Here is a 20,818-nt window from a genome sequence, read left to right as displayed (position 1 = left end):
TATGCTTAAGTTGAGGTGTCTAATTCACTTCAAAGAACAATGACTCACATACAATGTGAGGTTAAAACTCCAGAGCAGTGGTTCTCGACCAAGGACAATTTCCCCTCAAGGAGACATCTGGCAATGCCTGAAGACATTTTTGGTTATCATTACTGTAAGAGTATTACTGGCATTTAGTGAGTAGAGGCCAGGGATGTGGCTAAACATTCTCTGCTCTATAGGAGAGACCCTATACAACAAAGAATTATCCAGACAAAATGTCAATAGTACTCATTGTGTGTCTCAAGAGCATCAGTCAAAGTCCTTACAGGAGACAAACAATAAACTCACATTGGGTTAAGAGTTTAATAAAAGCCCATTTATAAAGATTTGGGTAGGATTTAGGGAAAACAACTACAGACAGTACAATTCCCTGCGGACAGCAAGAACAGAGAGTCACTGTCAACCCTTGACCTAAAGTAGAAGGTGGAAGTGGTAACCAAAACCTCGAAAGAATAGAAAGAGGGCACTTGACAGAAACTGTGGTCTTGGGGAAAGAGAGGCAACCAATTCATGTGACCTAGCAGGGAACGAGTAAGGGAAATAAATACTCAAACCTGAGTTCACCGACTTCCACCCTCCGACTTCTTGCTGATGCCTCTCTTAGCAGAAGCCAACCAAAAGCCAAAAGCAGAGGGATCTTGGTGATACTGTCTCCAAGAGTCAGCCTCTATAAAGCCTACTCTGCATCCTCTAAAACACTAAAAACTGCCAGTCTTTTTGATTTTGTCACTCCAGTAGGTAGACGGGATCACACTGGATTTTTAATATGCAATTTTTCATGTTTATTGACCACCTAGATATCCTCTTTTGGCCCATTTTTCTATTTATTGTTTGACCTCAATTTTTACTTCTTTATGTATCCTGGATATGAGCACTTTGCCAAGTATATGCGTTGGAAATATATTCTCCCCCTGTATGGCAGAGAGAGAAAGCAAAGAGGGGGGAAGGGGTAGAAAGAAGCAGACACCCAACTGTCTCTCCATTCTATTGACAAGATTACCCTGTCCCCACTGTCTGTGGTGCCACTTTTATTGTCAATCAAAACTCCATAAACATGTAGGTTTATTTCTAGCTCAATGGCATTGGTCTATTTGTCTAATTGTATACAATCCTACACTGTCTTAATTACAAAGCTTCATACTAAGTCTTGATATCTGCTTGATTTTTGTAAAGTGCCTCAAAACTGCCTTACCTCAAAATAACCAAAACAAAAAGTAACAAATGTTGGAGAGGTTGTAGAGAAAAAGGAACCCTCATGCACTCCTGGTGGGAATGCAAAGTGGTGCAGCCACTATGGAAAACATTATGGAGATTTCTCAAAAAATTAAAACTAGAAATACCGTATGACCCAGCCATCCCACTACTGGGTATCTACCCAAAGAACGTGAAATCAGCAATTCCAAAAGTCCCATGCACCCCTATGTTCATTGCAGTATTATTTACAATAGCCAGGACTTGGAAGAAGCCTAAATGCCCATCAGGTGATGATTGGATAAAGAAGATATGGTGTGTATATATATATATATATATATATACACATACGACAGAATACTACTCAGCCATAAAAAAGGATAAAATCATCCCATTCACAACAACATGGATGGACCTTGAGGGTATTATGTTAAGTGAAGTAAGCTACATAGAGAAAGACAATCTCTGTATGACTCCACTCACATGTGGAAGTTAAACATGTAAACAAAGAAAACAGATTAGTGGCTACTGGGGAAAGGGGGAGTGGGGGGGCACAAAGGGTCAAGTGGTGCACCTACAACACAACTGACAAACAATAACGTACAACTGAAATTTCACAAGGTTGTAAACTATCATAATCTCAATAAAAAATTTTTTTTAAAAAACCTGCCTTGCCTCCTTTTGACTATTTGCATTTTCTTACAAATTTTAGATTCAGCTGGAAATAAGCAAAAGAGGATCAAAGGTAAGAGAAACATTAATTGCTAATTCAGAAAAAATAGTTATCTCAATTTGTAATTTAGCACCAGAAAATTCCTGTATCATAACTTTATAATATTCTTGGAAAGTATTCAAAGATCCATATTATTAGCATGATGAACAAAGGCTGGAAACACAGAAAAAAAAAACTGAAGAAACTAATACAATTCCAGCATGCTCCACATTAAGAAAGGCTATTAATACATGACAAGAGTTTTTTTTTTCCTGATGAAGATTCACCCTGACCTAGTATCTGTTGCCAATCTTCCTCTTTTTGCTTCAGGAAGATTAGCCCTGAGCTAACACCTGTGCCAGTCTTCCTCTATTTGTATGTGGGATGCCGTCATAGCATTACCACCAACAAACAGGTGGTGTAGGTCCACACCCAGGAACTGAACGCAGGCCACTGAAGCAGAACATGACAAACTTAACCATTAGACTACTGGGCTGACCCCCAGAATTTTTTAAATTAGACATATCATATGATTTTTTTTTAATGTTTCAAAAGGCTCTTCCATTATACAAAGGGACTGCCAAGACTGTATATGTGGTTTTCAATTTTCTTTTCTCTTTTTAAATGTATACACCTCACCCATTTAGTTACACAATCTGAGTTAGAAACCACAGAAAAAAGCATACCACATTATTCCCATACAACCAAACATATGTAGGCTTGTTTGTCAAGAAATACTATCTGAGCACCAGATACTCATTGGCTAATCAATGGCAGAAAACATATTTTTCTTCACTACAAATGCTGATTTATTTGAAATGTTGAGGATACAAAAAAGATCAAATAAAAAGCAATTTTTAATCACCCAAAGCCCTACAAAAAAAACACTACTGATAAAATATGACACATTTCTTGTAGGCTTTTTATTTAGTGGGGTATTTATTTACACGCAATTGTCATAATACAGTTTTGAACATTTTATCAATATCCTTGACCCTCTATTATGACTTAAAGTCAATTCTAAGCAATAATGATATCACTACAAATAAGAAACCAAATGAAACTAAATTTTTGCCTTGGAGTTTTTTCAGTCACACAGATAGTGTACAAGCTTATGGTTATGAATTCTTAGAGGAGTTTTCCCTTTTTTTGTTTTTTTTTTCCTGTTTCCTAACTGACTTTCTCCACTCTAGAGCCAAAGTTATAGCAGACAATCTCTCTACCGATTAGAATATTACTCCTATGAAAGCTGGTGCTAGGTACTTACGACATGTTTCCACCTGCTTGAGTGCCAAGCACTTTCCCTGGTGTAGGGGTAATACCCCTAATGTAAAAATTAACTATAGAGTGCTTACCCCTGTGGAAGCAATCTGCAGCTTTTCTAGGCTTCCAAGAAACTGTTAGTTTTACCCCAGCTAACCATGGCTGGGTAGGGTTTCCCTGAACGCCTAGCCCACTGTATTGCTGACTAACCGTCTTAATATTAGAAACAACGTTTTCACAAAAAGGATAAAGAAGGCTATTCTTGGAGAACAAAATATAAGAGAAATTATTTTCAAAAAATGTATCATTTCTGTAACTGACTAAAATAAAACTATCATGAGCCAGCCCTGATGGTCTAGTGAGTAAAGTTCAGTGCTCTCACTGCTTCAGTGGCCTGGGTTCATTTCCCAGTCCCAGAACCACACCACCCATCTGTCAGTAGCCACGCTGTGGCATTGGCTCACATAGAAGAACTAGAAAGACTTACAACAAGGATATATAACCATGCACTGGGGCTTTGGGGAGAAAAATAAAAAAGAGAAAGACGAGCAACAGATGTTAGCTCATGGCAAATCTTTCCCTGAAAAAAAAATTAGAACAAACAAAACTTTAAAATTTAAAAAAAATAAAACTATCACTTCTGACTCTTTCTGAAATTACAATGTGACCAGCTTCTTCCTCACCTTAAACCTGGATTTTTCTTATCACAGAGAAATCAGATATATATAATTCTTAACTCGGAATTTTTAACAAGAGATGACAAACTAAAGCTAAAGAACAGAGAGTAAAGTGAAAAATCATTCTATATTTTATTTCTCTAAGGGAGAAATAATAAACTTGTAACATTACTAGTCAAGAAGATCATACATAAAACCACAATGAGATACCACTTCACATTCACTAGGATGGCTATGATGAAAAAGACAAAGACAACAAAAAGTGTTGGTGTGAATGTGGAGAAATCAGAAAGCTTGCACTTGCTGGTAGGAATATAAAATTGTGCAACTGCTTTGGAAAACTGGCACCTCCTCCAATATTTAAACATGGAGTTACGATATCAGCTACAACTCCAATCCTAGGTATAGACCCAACAGAAATGAAGACATATGTACATACAAAGACTTGTACATAAATGCCCTAGCAACATGATTCATAATAGTTGAAATGGGGAAACAACCCAAATAGTCATCAACTGATGAATGGATAAACAAAACGTAGTCTATCCATCCAATGTAATATCACTCAGCCATAAAAAGAAATGAAGTAATGATACTTGCTACAACACAGATAAACCCTGAAAACATCATGCTAAGTGAAAGAAGTCAGACAATACGAACCACATGTTGTACGATCCCATTTATAGGAAATGACCAGGATAAGGAAATCTAAATAGACAGAATATAGATTGGTGGTTGTCTAGGGCTGCAGGAGTTGAGGAAAAGAGAGTGACAACTAATAATATGGGATTTCTTTTTAGGATGAAGAAAATGTTCTGAAACTGACTGATGAAAGTTGCACAAATCTGTGACTACACTAAAATCCACTGAATCGTACACAGGGTAAACTGGGTGACCTCACTGGTAAACCATATACTGAATATACCCTAGGTGAAATGCATGATATGTGAATTATATCTCAATAAAGCTGTTATTTTTTAAAAAGTAGAAACAACTCAAATGTTCACCAGCTGATGAATGGATAAACAAAATGTGGCATACACATAATGGAATACTATTCAGTCCATATAAAGGAATGAAGTACTGATATGTGCTACAACATAAATAAACCCTGAAGACTATGCTATGTGAAAGAAACCAGACACAAAGGGCCACATATTGGATAGTTTCATCTATATAAATTATGCAGAATTTCTATGAGGCAAACTCATAGAAACAGAAAGCAAATTAGTGGTTGCCAGGAGCTGAGGGAATAGGGGTTGACTGCTAGTGGGTACTGTTATGGACTGAATGCTGTCCACCAATAAACTGAGATGTTGAAGCCCTAACCTCCAATGTGACTTTGTTTAGAGATAGAGCCTTTAAGGAGGTAATTAAGGGTACATGAGATGGCAAGGATGAGGCCCTAATCCAAAAGGACTGCTGTCTTTATAGGAAGAGGAAGAGACACCACAGACCTCTCTCTCTCCATACAAGAACAAAGGAAAGGCCACGCAAGGACACAGCAAGAAGGTGGCTGTGTGCAAGCTAGGCAGAAAGGCCTTTCCAGGAACCAATCCTGCCAGCAGCTTGATCTTCAACTTTCACTCTCCAGAACTGTGAGAAAACAAATGTCTGTTGTTTAAGCCACACAGTATATGGTATTGTGTTATGGCACCCTGAGCTGACTAATAAAAGGTATGGAGTAACGAATATGTTCTGAAATTGAATAGCAGTGATAGTTGCACAACTCTGTGAATATACTAAAAAAACACTGACTTGCACACTTTAAAAGGGTAGATTTTATGATATATAAATTATATTGTAATAATGCTGTTAAAAAACCAAAAAGACTTAAGTAAGAACTGACGTTAGGTGTCCAGATGTTCAAAAGATTCAACACCTAAATCTAACGGGTTTCCAGATAAATCTAACTAAATATACAAAGCCTTAGCTTTCAAAGGAAAAAAACTGTCCACATTATCTACACATACAAGTGGTCTATCCATACCAGTTGCTTCTTTTAGAAAACTCTATGAATTAAAACTTCTTTTCTCATGAGTCAAAACTAACAATTAACTATAATATTAACATAATATAATGAAAAGAGCACAGAGTCTGTTTTCACTTACTGGTTGCATAATAATGAGCATGCCAGTTAACCTTAGCTAATGCTTTTGAACCCTGGCTTCTTCATTTGTAATACGAAGAAAAGATCTACCTTATAGAATAACTTTGAAGACAGCATGAGACAAAATAAGAGAAAGTACTTTAGGAAGCAGAATATAAATTTACGATACATCACTTCAATGATATTAGGTCAGAAGTCATCTAACATTTTTAAAGAAGGAAAAGACACATTCTTCAAAATCTTCAAAAAGCTACAGCTTGGAGTGACGTCAGCATCATGGGGGAGTGAGCTCTGCCCAACAAAAAGGACGTTCATAAAGCAACTAAGTACCTTGACATAACGCAAAAGACGTCTGAGAGACCCACAAAGCCAGAGGTCTCAAGGTGGAGCTGCTGGACCTCCTGGAGGAAATGGAAGAAGTTAAGGGGAATCTCCTCTCCTTCCAGAACGGCAGCAACCCTGGGACTGTGTACAGCTCTGAGAGGAGAGGTGGGGTGGGGCAGCCCTCCGCGGGAACACCTTCTCTCTCCAAGTTCCCTCACAGCCCGTGGAAAAGCCCCACACAGAAGTGACTAGGCTATTACACAGGTGTCTTCATCAAGCTAGCACACCAGGGGAGAAGACAGCAGGAGCCCAGCAAGAACCCCGGGATCACAAAGGCAAAAGACAGTGCCCCCACCCTCCAACTGGGGGCTCCAGCTCAGCAGACAGCCAGACTACCACACAGATAGAAAAGCAGGCAGTGGCTTGGGAGTGAACAAGCCGTGGATCACAGCGGGCTCAGAATACACAGCTCTTGACCCCTATCCAGTGGCAGCAGGTGGATGCTGCAATCAAATACAATCACTATGTGGAGGCACAAATCCATGCCGTCAAGCAGTATGAAAAAAATATGTTAAATCTCCAGACCAGAAGGAAAATGACAAGGACCCAGAAATCAATGCTGAAGGCACAGAAATTTATAATCTAACTGACAGAGAATTCAAAACAGCTATCATAAAATACTCAATGAGTTACAAGAAAATACATAGAGGCAATTCAATGAAATTAGGAACTTCTTCACAAAAGAGATTGAAACTATAAAGAAAAATCAATCACAAATGTTGGAGATGAAAAACACAATGGGTGAGATAAAGAAAAATCTGGACTTCCTGAACAATAGAGCTGATAAGGAGAAGCCAATCAGCAGTGCTAAGGACCGAAAAATAGAAATGCTCCAGATGGAGGAGGAGAGAGAACTAAGACTAAAAAGAAATGAAGAACTTCTCTGAGAAACAGCCTACTCAATTAGGAAATGTAACATAAAGATTGTAAGTATTCAAGAGGGAGAGGAGAAGGAGGCTGGAGCAAAAAGCTTGTTCAAAGAAATAATAGCTGAGAATTTACCAAACCTGGGGAAGGAACTGGAAATACGAGTGAAAGAAGCCAAGAGACCTCCTAACTATATCAATGTAAAAAGACCTTCTCCAAGGCATATGGTAATAAAGCTGGAAAAGTTAACCAAGAAAAAATATTAAGGGCAGCAAGGCAGAAGAAAATAAATTTCAAAGGAATCCCTATCAGGCTTTCAGCAGATTTCTCAGCAAAAAGCTTACAGGCTAGGAGAGAGTAGAATGATATATTCAAACTTCTGAAAGACAAAAACTTTCAGCCAAGAATATTCTATTCACTGCAAATATCCTTCAGATATGATGGAGAAATAAAAACTTTCCCAGATAAACACAGGCTGAAGAAGCTTATCACCACAAGACCACCTCCCCTAAAAGAAATACACAAGAAGGCCCTCATACCTAAAAAAAAAAAGAAAGGGGATACAAAGCCTTGAGCAAGGAGAAAAATAGGTAGACAAGATCAGAAAAGTGCAGCTCTCTACCACAACAGGTGAGCAAACATTTAATTGTAACACTTATTTGACACAAAGATCAATGGAACAGAATTAAGAGCCCAAAAATAAACCCACATCTGTGGACAGCTAATTTTCAACAAGGGAGCCAAGAACATACAACGGAGAAAGGACAATCTCTTTGATAAATGGTGCAGGGAAAACTGGACAGCCACACGCAAAAAGAAAAATGACAGTAGATCATTATCTTACACTATACACAAAAATTAACTCAAAATGGATTAAGACTTGAATATAAGGCCTGAAACCATTAAACTTCTAGAAGAAAACATAGGCAATACACTCTTTGACATCAGCTCAGCAGCACATTTTCAAGAACCATGTCTGACTGCTAAGGGAAATGAGAAAAAATAAACAAATAGGACTACATCAAACTAAAACGCTTCTGCAGAGCAAAGGAAACCATCAACGAAACAAAAAGACAACCTAACAATCAGGAGAAGATATTTGCAAACCATATATCTCATAAAGGGTTAATATTCAAAATATACAAAGAACTCATACATCTCAACAACAAAAAAACTAAAAACCCGATTTAAAAATGGGCAAAAGATCTGAATCAACATTTCTCCAAAGAACATAAACAGATGGCCAAAAGGCACATGAAAAGATGTTCAACATCATTAATTATCAGGGAAATGCAAATCAAAACGACAATGAGATATCACCTCACTCCCATCAGAACGGCTATAATTAACAAGACAGGAAGCAGTAAGTGTTGGAGAGGATGTGGAGAGAATTGAACCCTGATACAATGCTGGTGGGAGTGCAAACTGGTGCAGCAACTATGAAAAACAGTATGGAGATTTCTCAAAAAATTAAAAGTAGAAATACTATATGACCCAGATATCCCACTACTGGGTATTTGTCCAAAGAACTTGAAATCAACAATTCAAAAACACTTACACACCCCTATGTTCACTGCAGCATTATCCACAATACCCAAGATGTAGAAGCAACCCAAGTGCCCAGTGACTGATGATTGGATAAAGAAGATGTGGGGTGTGTGTGTATGTATATATATATATATATATACATACACACACACACAATGGAATATTACTCAGCCATAAAAAAAAGACAAAATCGTCCCATTCACAACAACATGGATGGATCTTGAGGGTATTATGTTAAGCAAAATAAGCCAGACAGAGAAAGAGAAACACTGTATGATTTCACTCATATGTGGAAGATACACAAACACACAAACAAAGTGGTTACCACGGAGAAAGGGAGTGGGGGTTGGGCACAAGGGATGAAGGGGCACACTTACACGGTGACTGACAAATAATAACGTACAGCTGAAATTTCACATTATAAAACATTACGACCTCAATAAAAAAAACTAAAAAATAAAAAAGAGAAAAACCACAGCTTACTACGTAAAAGTAAAATCAACTTTTTAAGGAAAAAGATACTTTTGTCTTTATACTCTCTAAGCCAAGAACAGTGTCTGATGAATACCAAAGATTTCAGTGAATGTTTGATCAAGTTTTAAGATTAACTGGATAGCTGTGGCAAGTCACCTTGACCTGTCAGCCAAAAATGCTCTAAAGCTCAGCTTCATACATAATTTTAAATGCTACTCAGCTCAGTAGCAGTTAAAATTATGTATAGAAAAACAATACTTCTCAAAAGGACACAAAAACGAGCATAAAATCTACTAGGATTTTGTCATACTAGTACTCAAAATATTATTCAAGAAAATAAAAGTTACACAGTAAACGAGATAAATACTTACTTGAGTGATAAACATTTTACAAGAAGTCTTTGACCAAAATGTTCTTTGGGTACATCAGGAACACTAAGTCGTTCTATGGGTTCTTCCTACAAATTGACAAGCAACACCAAACTGAACATGATTATCATATTTCAACCCTTCACAATTTACTTTTTTCACAACTTATTTTATTAATCTAATACTTATAGTCTTTTGCAATTGAACCCAGGAAAAAATGACTTCAAACAGAAGTCATGACATCATAAGTGTCCTCAATTCACAGATAGTACTCATTAAGAATAATAAATTCAGTAGAATAAAAACTATTATTTCAGTTATAAAAATTATAGCAATGTTTCACTTAAGTTTTATTCCCTACATTATTATAATACTATACACAATTCATACTCCCAAAATATCTACCTTAATGATCATTTGCTTCTTTATATCCAAATATCTATACCTCATCTGGTGACGGATGCAAAGCGAAGAGTTCCTTGTGACGGTTTGACTTCCTTTGGTCATCATTCTGACGGTCTATTTCTTCATTTGGAGTTCGATCAAGTAAATTGGGAAGCAGAGCATCGGGAAGTGAATTTTTCAAGTCAAAAATACTGCAGGCCCAGCTCCCCCTTGGAGTATCATCTATGGACATTGAACGTCTTTTAAGATCATCCTGTCACGCAAAACATTAAATGTAAATATATTAATTAATGAATAAAAAATAAACTATTTCAAAATAACTTCTTACAGTCATTTAAAAATAAAAGTATTACTTGCTCATCCTGGTAGTTGTTGCCATCTGGCGCTTCATCAGATTCAAAGACCTGTTTTGGCAAACCTTTTTGCCTCTCTTTCTGTTTATCTAATGTATTGGGATTAAATCCTGTTCCCAGTTTATGATATCTATTCAAAACAAAATAGTTAAATATTAATTTTTAAAAATTTTTCACTTTTTCATCATCATTATGTAATAAACCAAGTGTTCCCTATATCATTTCTTTACATAATAAGGATACACTCCAGTGGTTTTGAGGGTTAAACATTTAACCAGAGGTTTAAGAAAACTTCCATTCAAAGTTTCTTTAATCCAACTAGAGAGGAGATTATCAGTTTCTAGAAGTAAATCATATTTGCCTGCTTTTCAAGACAACCATGTGCATATAATTTAAGTTGCACTTTCTATTTAGAGAAGTGGTCAGTAAAAAAGAAGGGATAGGAAGCCAGATTAAAGAACAAAATGAGAAAGTAGAAAATATATACTGCATTCCTGGGGCCGGCCCTGTGGCCGAGTGGTTAACTTCTCACGCTCTGCTTCTGTGGCCCAGGGTTTTGCTGGTTCGAATGCTGGGCATGGACCTAGCACCGCTCATCCAGCCATGCTGAGGTGGTGTCCCACATAGCACAGCCAGAAGGACCTACAACTAGAATATACAACTGTGTACGGGGGGGCTTTGGTGGGAAGAATGAAACACAGAAGACTGGCAATAGATGTCAGCTCAGGTGCCAATCTTCAAAAAAGTAGGAAAATATATAGTGCATTCCTAATAATGTAAAATTTTAAAAGGCAAAAAAATTAAGCATTGAATCCTAAAATTTCAAACAGCCAAAACACCTTTGCTCTTATCTCATCATGTACAAAAATCTTAACCTAAAGCTGCACACTTTTAAAATGAAAAACAGCAAGATCTACACCACTATACATATAATTAACATAAGACATATTATATACATTATATAAGACATACATTATATAACATAACTGTTATATAATATATATTAGGCAGAAGAACTCTTAATATAACCTTTTTTCCTAACAACTCATATTCAAAAACATCAAATACTATGTTAAATAAGAGTGGTGATAGAGGACATCCTTGTCTTGTTCCTGTTTTCAGGGGGATGGCACTCAGTTTTTGCCCATTGAGTATGATGTTGGCTGTGGGTTTGTCATATATGGCCTTTATTATGTTGAGGTTTTAGCCAGAGCAATTAGGCAAGAAAAAGGAATAAAAGGAATCCAAGTAGAGAGGGAAGAAGTGAAACTCTCGCTGTTTGCAGACGACATGATCCTATACATAGAAAACCCCAAAGAATCCATGGGAAAACTTTTAGAAATAATCAACAACTACAGCAAAGTTGCAGAGTATAAAGTCAACTTACATAAATCAATAGCATTTCTATACTCTAATAACGAACTAACAGAGAAAGAACTCAAAACACAATACCATTCACAACCACAACAAAAAGAATAAAATACCTCGGGGTGAATTTAACTAAGGAAGTGAAAGACCTATACAACGAAAACTACAAGGCTTTTCTGAAAGAAATGGATGACGACATAAAGAGATGGAAAGACATTCCATGTACGTGGATTGGAAGAATAAACATAGTTAAAATGTCCATTCTACCTAAAGCAATCTACAGATTCAATTCAATCCCAATCAGAATCCCAATGACATTCTTTATAGAAATAGAACAAAGAATCCTGAAATTCATATGGGGCAACAAAAGACCCCAAATTGCTAAAGCAATCCTGACAAAAAAGAACAAAGCTGGAGGCATCACAATCCCTGACTTCAAAACATACTACAAAGCTACAGTAATCAAAACAGCATGGGACTGGTACAAAAACAGGTGCACACATCAATGGAACAGAATTAAAAGCCCAGAAATAAAACCACACATCTATGCACAGCTAATCTTTGACAAAGGAGCTGAGGGCATATAATGGAGAAAAGAAAGTCTTTTCAACAAATGGTGCTGGAAAAACTGGAAGGCCACAAGTAAAAGAATGAAAATTGGCCATTCTTTTTCACCATTCACCAAAATAAACTCAAAATGGATCAGAGACCTAAAGGTAAGACCTGAAACCATAAGCCTTCTAGAAGAAAATATAGGCAGTACACTCTTTGACATCAGTATTAAAAGGATCTTTTCGGACACCATGTCTTCTCAGACAAGGGAAACAATAGAAAGAATAAACAAATGGGACTTCATCAGACTAAAGAGCTTCTTGAAGGCAAGGAAAACAGGATTGAAACAAAAAGAAAACCCACTAACTGGGAAAAAATATTTGCAAGTCATACATCCGACAAAGGGTTAATGTCCATAATATATAAAGAACTCACACAACTCAACAACAAAAAAATCAAACAACCTGATCAAAAAATGGGCAGGAGACATGAACAGACATTTCTCCAAAGAAAATATACAGATGGCCAATAGGCATATGAAAAGATGTTCATCATCGCTGATCATCAGGGAAACGCAAATCAAAACTACACTAAGATATCACCTTACACCCGTTAGAATGGCAAAAATAACCAAAACAAAAAGTAACAAGTGTTGGAGAGGGTGTGGAGAAACCAGAACCCTCATACACTGCTGGTGGGAATGCTAACTGGTGCAGCCACTATGGAAAACAGTATGGAGATTTCTCAAAAAATTAAAACTAGAAATACCATACAATCCAGCTATCCCACTACTGGGTATCTATCCAAAGAACTTGAAATCAGCAATTCCAAAAGTCCCATGCACCTCTATGTTCATTGCAGCATTATTTACAATAGCCAAGACATGGAAGCAACCTAAGTGCCCATCAACTGATGACCGGATAAAGAAGATGTGGTATATATACACAATGGAATACTACTCAGCCGTAAAAAAGAACAAAATCGTCCCATTTGCAACAACATGGATGGACCCTGAGGGAATTGTGTTAAGTGAAATAAGCCACATAGAGAAGGACAATCTCTGTATGACTCCACTCATATGAGGAATTTAAACATGTAGACAAAGAGAACAGATTAGTGGCTACCAGGGGAAAAAGGGGTGGGGGGGGTAGGCACAAAGGGTGGAGGGGCGCACCTACAACATGACTGACAAACAAAAATGTACAAGTGAAATTTCACAAGATTGTAACCTATCATTAACTCAATAAAAATTAAATTAAAAAAATAAATAAATAAAAGGATAAATTGATGGAAGTATCATTAGATGGAGAGATTAGATGGGTGAATAAAGGTATTAATTGACGAACAGATGAACAAACAAATGGGAACTGGCACTTCATGACTATCATTCCCTAACCCTTTAAATAAAAGTTTTACCGTTGCAAAATTGATTAAAAAAAAATATATATCAAATACAGACACTAAGATCAAAGAGCAATTACTGTTCCACACCTCATAAATTGTCAAACTCAGGAATATTTTAATGGAGGAAAAACAATTATGATTACCAGAGGATGATATGGTTCTTGCTATCAGTCAATTTATGAAATAGTAATGAATTACATTTAATATGAATCATTCACATCATGTCTTGTTGCTAAAGATATTAAAATAGCAGCTACATGAGGTTCACATCACAGCATAATCACAAAATAAAGTATTTTTCTTGAAAGAACTAAAATAAAGGTACTCACTAGAGTAACATGAAAGGTATCTTGTAGAGGCAGATGTTTTAATCTTTCATGAAATGTTTAAAGTGCCTTAATTTGTGAAGTTGCATATCTAAGCTGCTCTAATAAACCATTCTGCCTCATTTATGTCCTAAAAAATTGACAGTATGAAATTCAAGACAACTGAGAAGAATGACAAGATTCATGACCAATTCTCTTTTCTGTTACTATCATTTTGTCCTCTGCTCAGTTGCTATGATAAGGATCTAAATTACCTATCCAACTCGACACACTCCACCATTTCTACGACCTCAAATCTTGGCATTCTCACTCTTATTCTGTTCCACCCATAGTGACCTCTTTGCTACTCCTGGAACATTCCCAGCATGCTCCCAGTATGGAGTCTTTGCATGTACTGTTCTGATTATTTACGCAAAGTAGAACATTCAGCCCCTCTTCTTGGCTCTCTCTTCCCCCTCATCCTACTTTTTTCCTCCACAAGTCCTACCACCACCATATCTATTATACATATATATATCTTTACTGTCTACTGGTCTTATTCCCACCTAGGACATAAGCTCTGTGAGAGCAGGGAATTAGTTTTGTTGATTTCTGTATCATCACTGCTTAGTACAGTGCCTGGCACACACTAGCCTCTCAATAAGTATTTCGTGAATGAACAATGAATACTTTCTGTCCCTTCATCCTTCTGTGCTGAATTATGGAAGATTTTGTGGCTTCATTTTACAGCTTACTATTCTATCTCCAGTCACATCCACTCTGTCATTAAGCCTATCTGATGAGTTTTTAATATTTTTTCACTGAACAAAATTTTAATTTCCAAAGATAACTGGCTGATTTTTGTATGGTTATATCTTTTCACACCTCTTTGAGGATATTATTCATACTTACAGGTCTTGATCTGTTAACTATGTCCCAAATTGTTAGTTTTTTTATTTGCAGTTTGATAATTCTCTTTCAAGTACACTGGTTTTCATCAAATAGTTGGCAATTCTGGGTTCTATGCTCATTTTTGAACTTGTATCTCCATATCTGTCTGGAAGTACTGTATCTGCTCAGCTCAGCCCATATCCAATGGTTGTGGAGAAGAGGCAAATCATGCTGCCAGGCAGAGTCTGCCAGTACCTAGTCTTCTGCGTCTGAGAGCTCCTCGTTCTTCCAAGGTTTGCCCATCTTGGGCCTATACTACCAGCTCAAGTCCCCATAATTACTGTTCTTAAAAAGGCAGATACCTCTGCTGCCACTCCTGTGTACACACGGCACAGGGGCTTTCAAAGTAACCAAATGTCCAACAGTTACCCCACGACTCCCTTCAACTGCCTGTATTCACTGCCTCTGAGCTTACAGGACTCATGAAGCTTTGCATATATTTTCTCCTAGATTCTTCTGTACTGTGCTTTTCTCTTATGTTCCAATCACACCTATCTTCTGCCTTTCAAGGATATTTTAAAACTTTTGGTCCACCAAAAGTACCCCTTTTGTCTTCCATTCACCACTGTAGATAATAAATAATATCTACTTTGCGTAAATAATAAATAGTATCTAGTAATAAATAATATAAGCTTTAATAATCTGATGCTCCTAGGTTCTAACCCTGGCTATACCATTTTTCGGCTGTGAGACCTCAAAGTAATTTAACTACTCTGAGTCTGAGCTGCCTTATCTGTTAGAACCTCAAATGAGATGAGTGTAAAGTACCCAATAAAATGCCCGGCACACAGTAAATACCCATAAACATTAACTACCTTACCCTCTTGCCTAAATCAAGGTAGGTAACTCCATGATTAGAATTAAGTAGCAGATTCCATGATTCTGAAGTTAATATATTTTGCAATTAATCTCTTTTTATTAACATTTCTGATTACAAGTTTCCAACATACATGCATAGAGGTAAAACTTTTGCGTTATCTGACAGAGTCTTCAGTAACGTCTAAAATCTGGCTATTGAAATACTTATCAAAATTTTAAGTACATAAAAATGGCTCTTCTTTATAAAGGGTAGTAGGCTGTGCTTGTATTAGGTCACATTAAAACTAAAAAGCACGTCAGCAGTATCCCCAAGAGTGATGCTCAGCACAATATTAAACCCAGTGAAATAAGACAGCAACCATAAGGGCAAACAATAAGCAATGGATACATCACTGTTGCTAGTACAATTTGGCACAGATTACTTCATTTCTGAAAACTATAATATCACAACAGAATTCTCCACTACTTCAGTCATTATATTTCCTTCAGAAAAGTAAAATAAGGCTAGGAAGTTTCAGTATGAAGACCCTCTTCATTGTGTAAATTAGCAAAGGCAAAGTAGTTTTATTTTATTTCTTAATATGACTTGATATTTCAAACACCATCCATTAGAAAAAGAAATTTGTGTTAGAACAAAACATTATTTTTTACAAATATTTACCTGATTAGATGCACAGGTCAGGAACTTGTAAATATTTAGTTAGTTAACAAAAGGCAGAGATCTTTCAAACAGCTTGATGTGGCAAACTGGCTATTAAATTTAACTATTTAAATTTCAATAAACTGGATTCTTTTTGAGAAATACAAATTATTCATCAATATCTACCCATGATTTCCCAAAAGAATTAGACAAATCATTATCATTAATATATATTATTAGTTATTAATGATCTCTGATAGTATAGAAATACTATCACCACAAATCTATTATTTTATAAGAAAAGTGAGTAAAAGTAATTGTGGAACTCCTAAGAAGAAAATATCTATACACAAGGTTCTTCTTTTGCTTCTTTAGCTATTTTTTAAATGAATTTTAGTGTCATAATTATTATTAATCTACCGTAATCCATTTATAGATCTTACTCAGTATTTTTAAATGTTATAATAAACATATAACTTACTTTCTGATCACAATTGCCCAGTCTTCTGTATAACTTCTTATACAATCTCTAACATGTGGATCCATTTCACTATTTTGAAAAAGAAAATGTATTTATAATTTAGACAGGAGAACACTGCTGTTTGTGAATCTGGTTGCTGGAGTTCTTGTTCATATACTAGCAAACAACATCACCATAAGAAACAGGATCTAAATAACATAATGGAAGGCACCCGTTCTATAGTTACACTAAAACCAAAAATAGGTAAAAGTCTCCATACCTTTCTTCAGGTACAGCTGAAGCAAGGGTTCTACAGTCCCTAGGACTATAAACAACTTCAACATCATCTGGAGGGAATTCAATCAAATCCCTTAAAGGCCCAGAGTCCACAGGTAAAGGATGAGTAATGAGGTAATCTTCCAAATCCACTGGATCCACTGCTTCAGTAAGGGGCACCTTTATAAAGAGAGACAGGCATGAGAGGTGGGTAAAAAGGAAGAGGTGGATATAAGAATTTTAAAACTTTAAGCAAAGAAAAAATTATTTTTTGAAATATAATACGTTTTTAACCTAGTGATTTCTAAAATGTCAACAGATATTCAGTCGATGCACTAAGAAACCACAAGGTGCTGGCCTTCTTGGACGCCTCTATGCTTTGGGTCATACTCTCTTGAATCTTCTTGCTTAGACTTTGCCTGCATCTTTCACATGAGAACAGTAATAATAAGTAACAGTTTTATAATACTTTACAGTGACAAAACATTCATTGGAGGGTTTTTCTTTTTTACATCTTTGAGATTTTCACTGCTAAGTTTATAAATAGTGCTTTTACTTTATCTGTTGATACTGTCAATTATCCTAGCAAGAGTGTATAACCAGACTGTAGTAGGCTGAAAAATGGTCCTCCATATTTCTCCACTTACCAATCCATGGACCTTATGTGGCCAAAGAAAAGAAAATAAAATAAAAAATAAAAGGATATTTGAAGATACGATTAAGAATCTTAAAATAGGGACATTATCCTGGATTATGTGAGTGGGGTGGGTGCTAAATGCAATCATATACATCCTTGTGTAGAGACAGAGGGAGATTTGGGGCACACAGAGGAGAAAGTCATATGAAGACACAGCAAAGAGAGATCTGAAGATTCTGGCCTTAAAAACAGAAGTGATGCAGCCACAAGAGGCCCCCAGAAACTGAAAGAGGCAAGGAACTGATTCTGAAGAGAGCCTCTGAAAGGAATATGACCTTGCCAAAGCTTTGATTTCCGCCCACTGATTCTGATTTCAGACTTTTGGACTCCAGCACTGTGAGAGAAGAAATTTCTGTGTTTTAAGACACTCAGTTTGTGGTAATCTGTTAGCAGCAGCCAAAGAAAAACAATACACAGACCCTATTAAAAGCATCCATTAGCAATAAAAGAATATTCGTGGCATTCCTTAGCTTCTTTAGACTAAACTAGTAATAGGTAGAACAACGACATTTCATTTCAAAGATATTAAGTGAAATAATGAATGACTAACATCATAAACACTCAAGATAGTAGCTATTATTATCATTATGTGTTTTCTCATTTAAACCTCCCTCAAGCTCTGTAAGTTAAAGATAATTACTATTTCAATTCTACAGATAAAGGCATTTGTGCTTGAAGATGTTAACTTCTGAAAATAGTGACAAAATGATAGAACAAAATTTAACACTGGGTCTTCAAGCTCTAAAATTCATGGGTTTACCTCTCATAAGCATTCTATCTTACCTACTCTATCAAGTACATAATACGCTATCAGCACGTTCTTAATAGAGTTGGAAAGAAGCAATTCAGCAGGGAAAGGGAAATCTTTTGCAACCACTGTTGCTGGAACAATTGGATATCTATATGAGGGGAAAAATTGAACCTCAATCCTTACACCACAACATTTACAAAAATTAAACTGAGATGGATCACAGACACAACCATAAATGGTAAAACTATAAAGCTGCCAGAAGGAAACAAAGAAGAATGTTTTCACCATTTGGCAGTACGTAAAGTTCTTAGACATGACATAGGAAGTAATAATCATAAAAGAAAATTTGAGACATCAAAAGACAGTTAAGAAAATCAATAAGCAAGGGGTTGGCCCAGTGGCATAGGCGTTAAAGTTCACATGCTGCACTTTGGCGGCCCAGGGTTTGTGGGTTTGGATCCCTGGCACGGATCGAAGCACTGCTCATTAAGCCATGCTGTGGCACTGTCCCACATGCAAAATGGAGGAAGATGAGCACAGATGTTAGCTCAGGGACAATCTTCCTCAAGTAAAAAGAGGAGGAGTGGCTCAGAGCCACTCTTCCCTCCCCTCATCGAAAAAGATAACGAGGGGCCAGCCCAGTGGCACAGCCGTTAAGTGCATACATTCCACTTCGGCAGCCCAGGGGTTCAATGGCTATGATCCTGGGTGTGGACATGGCACCGCTTGGCAAGCTATGCTGTGGCAGGCATCTCACAAATAAAGTGGAGGAAGATGGGCATGAGTGTTAGCTCAGGGCCAGACTTCCTCAGCAAAAAGAGGAGGATTGGCAGCAGATGTTAGCTCAGGGCTAATCTTCCTCAAAAAAAAAAAAAAAAAGAAAATGAACAGGCAAGTCACACCAAGAGAAAATATTTACAAAATATATTTAATAAGGGACTGGTATCTAGAATATATAAAGACGTCCTACATCTCAATAATAAAAAGACAAACCATCCTGAGGCTTTCACAAAGCGAGATATAGGAATGGCCAATTAGCACATGAAAAAGCGCTCAACATTAAGTCATTAGGAGGTACTTCCACTTCTAGGAAGATGAAGTAGACATCCTTTTCCAGATTCTCTCCACCCATTACAACTACAAACCCTAGACATTACTATAAAATAAACAGAAGAAGGGTCCAAAAGGTTGAAAGGAAAAGACAGACCGGCAGAGACCTCGAGACCCAAGGAACGGCACAACAGTGAGTTACCTAAAATTTCTTTTTGCCTTATATACTCCAGACCTAGAGCTAGAGAAGTCTACAACCCAGAATACAAAGGAGCACAGGGAAAAAAAAAAAAAAGCCTGTCCTATCCAGCCAAAGGACCAAGAAAGGCGCAGCCTAGCAAAACAGAAAACTTTTAGACAATAACTGCTCTACTCCAGCCAAACATCATGTGAAAAATTGTGGTCCCATCATATGCACAACAGCAAAGGCCACGAGGGGAGTCAGACTTCACCAAGCTGTAACAAGGCTTGGTATGTAACACAAGATACCACTTTACACTCATTATGATGGTTATTATAAAAAAAATGGAAAATAAGTGCAGGAGAGGACATGGAGAAATTGGAAGCCTTGTACATTGCTGGTGGGTGGGAATGTAAAATGGTACAACTGCTGTGGAAAACAGTTTGGTGGTTCTGAAAAAAACTTACCAAAAAACATAGAATTACCATATGATCCACCAGTTTTACTTCTAGGTATAAACCCCCAAATTGAAAATAGACTCAAACAGATACTTCTACACTCATTTTCATAGTAGCATTATTACCAACAGGCAAAAGATGGAAACAACCCCACATCCACCTACAGATGAATGAATAAACAAAACATAGTATATACATACAATGGCATATTATTGAGCCTTAAAAAAGAATGAAATTTTAACACACGTCACAACATGGATGAACCTGGAAGACACTATGCTGAATAAAATAAGCCAGATACAAAAAGACAAATATTGTACAATTACACTTATATGAGGTACACAGAATAAACAAATTCTTAGAGACAGAAAATAGAACAGAGGCTACCAGGAAGTGGGAGGACAGGGGAATACGGAGGTACTGTTTAATCGGTACAGGGATTCAGTTTGGGATAATGAAAAAGTTCTAGAAATGGATAGTGATGGTGGATAGTGGTGACAGTACACAATATT

The 20,818-nt window shown here is 36.8% G+C and overlaps 1 protein-coding gene across 26 annotated transcripts in view; it reads right to left on the bottom strand.

The window, feature by feature from the left end:
- The window catches only part of DOCK7 (dedicator of cytokinesis 7), a 211,200-nt gene that overhangs the window by 169,512 nt on the left and 20,870 nt on the right, over positions 1–20,818 (bottom strand). For all 26 annotated transcript variants that reach the window (XR_011439396.1, XR_011439391.1, XR_011439392.1 and 23 more), the window contains exons 3-7: positions 17,174–17,349; positions 16,915–16,983; positions 10,395–10,524; positions 10,082–10,294; positions 9,640–9,725 (exon numbers count right to left, since the gene is read on the bottom strand). Coding sequence is in view for 20 of the 26 variants with exons in the window: in XM_070268987.1 (XP_070125088.1) it covers positions 9,640–9,725; positions 10,082–10,294; positions 10,395–10,524; positions 16,915–16,983; positions 17,174–17,349 (674 nt within the window). In the remaining 6 variants the exon portion in view is untranslated. The remainder of the gene's footprint in view (positions 1–9,639; positions 9,726–10,081; positions 10,295–10,394; positions 10,525–16,914; positions 16,984–17,173; positions 17,350–20,818) is intronic.

Source organism: Equus caballus, chromosome 5 (assembly GCF_041296265.1).
Source record: "Equus caballus isolate H_3958 breed thoroughbred chromosome 5, TB-T2T, whole genome shotgun sequence".
Taxonomy (NCBI): domain Eukaryota; kingdom Metazoa; phylum Chordata; class Mammalia; order Perissodactyla; family Equidae; genus Equus; species Equus caballus.
This window is presented reverse-complemented; position numbering and strand designations above follow the sequence as displayed.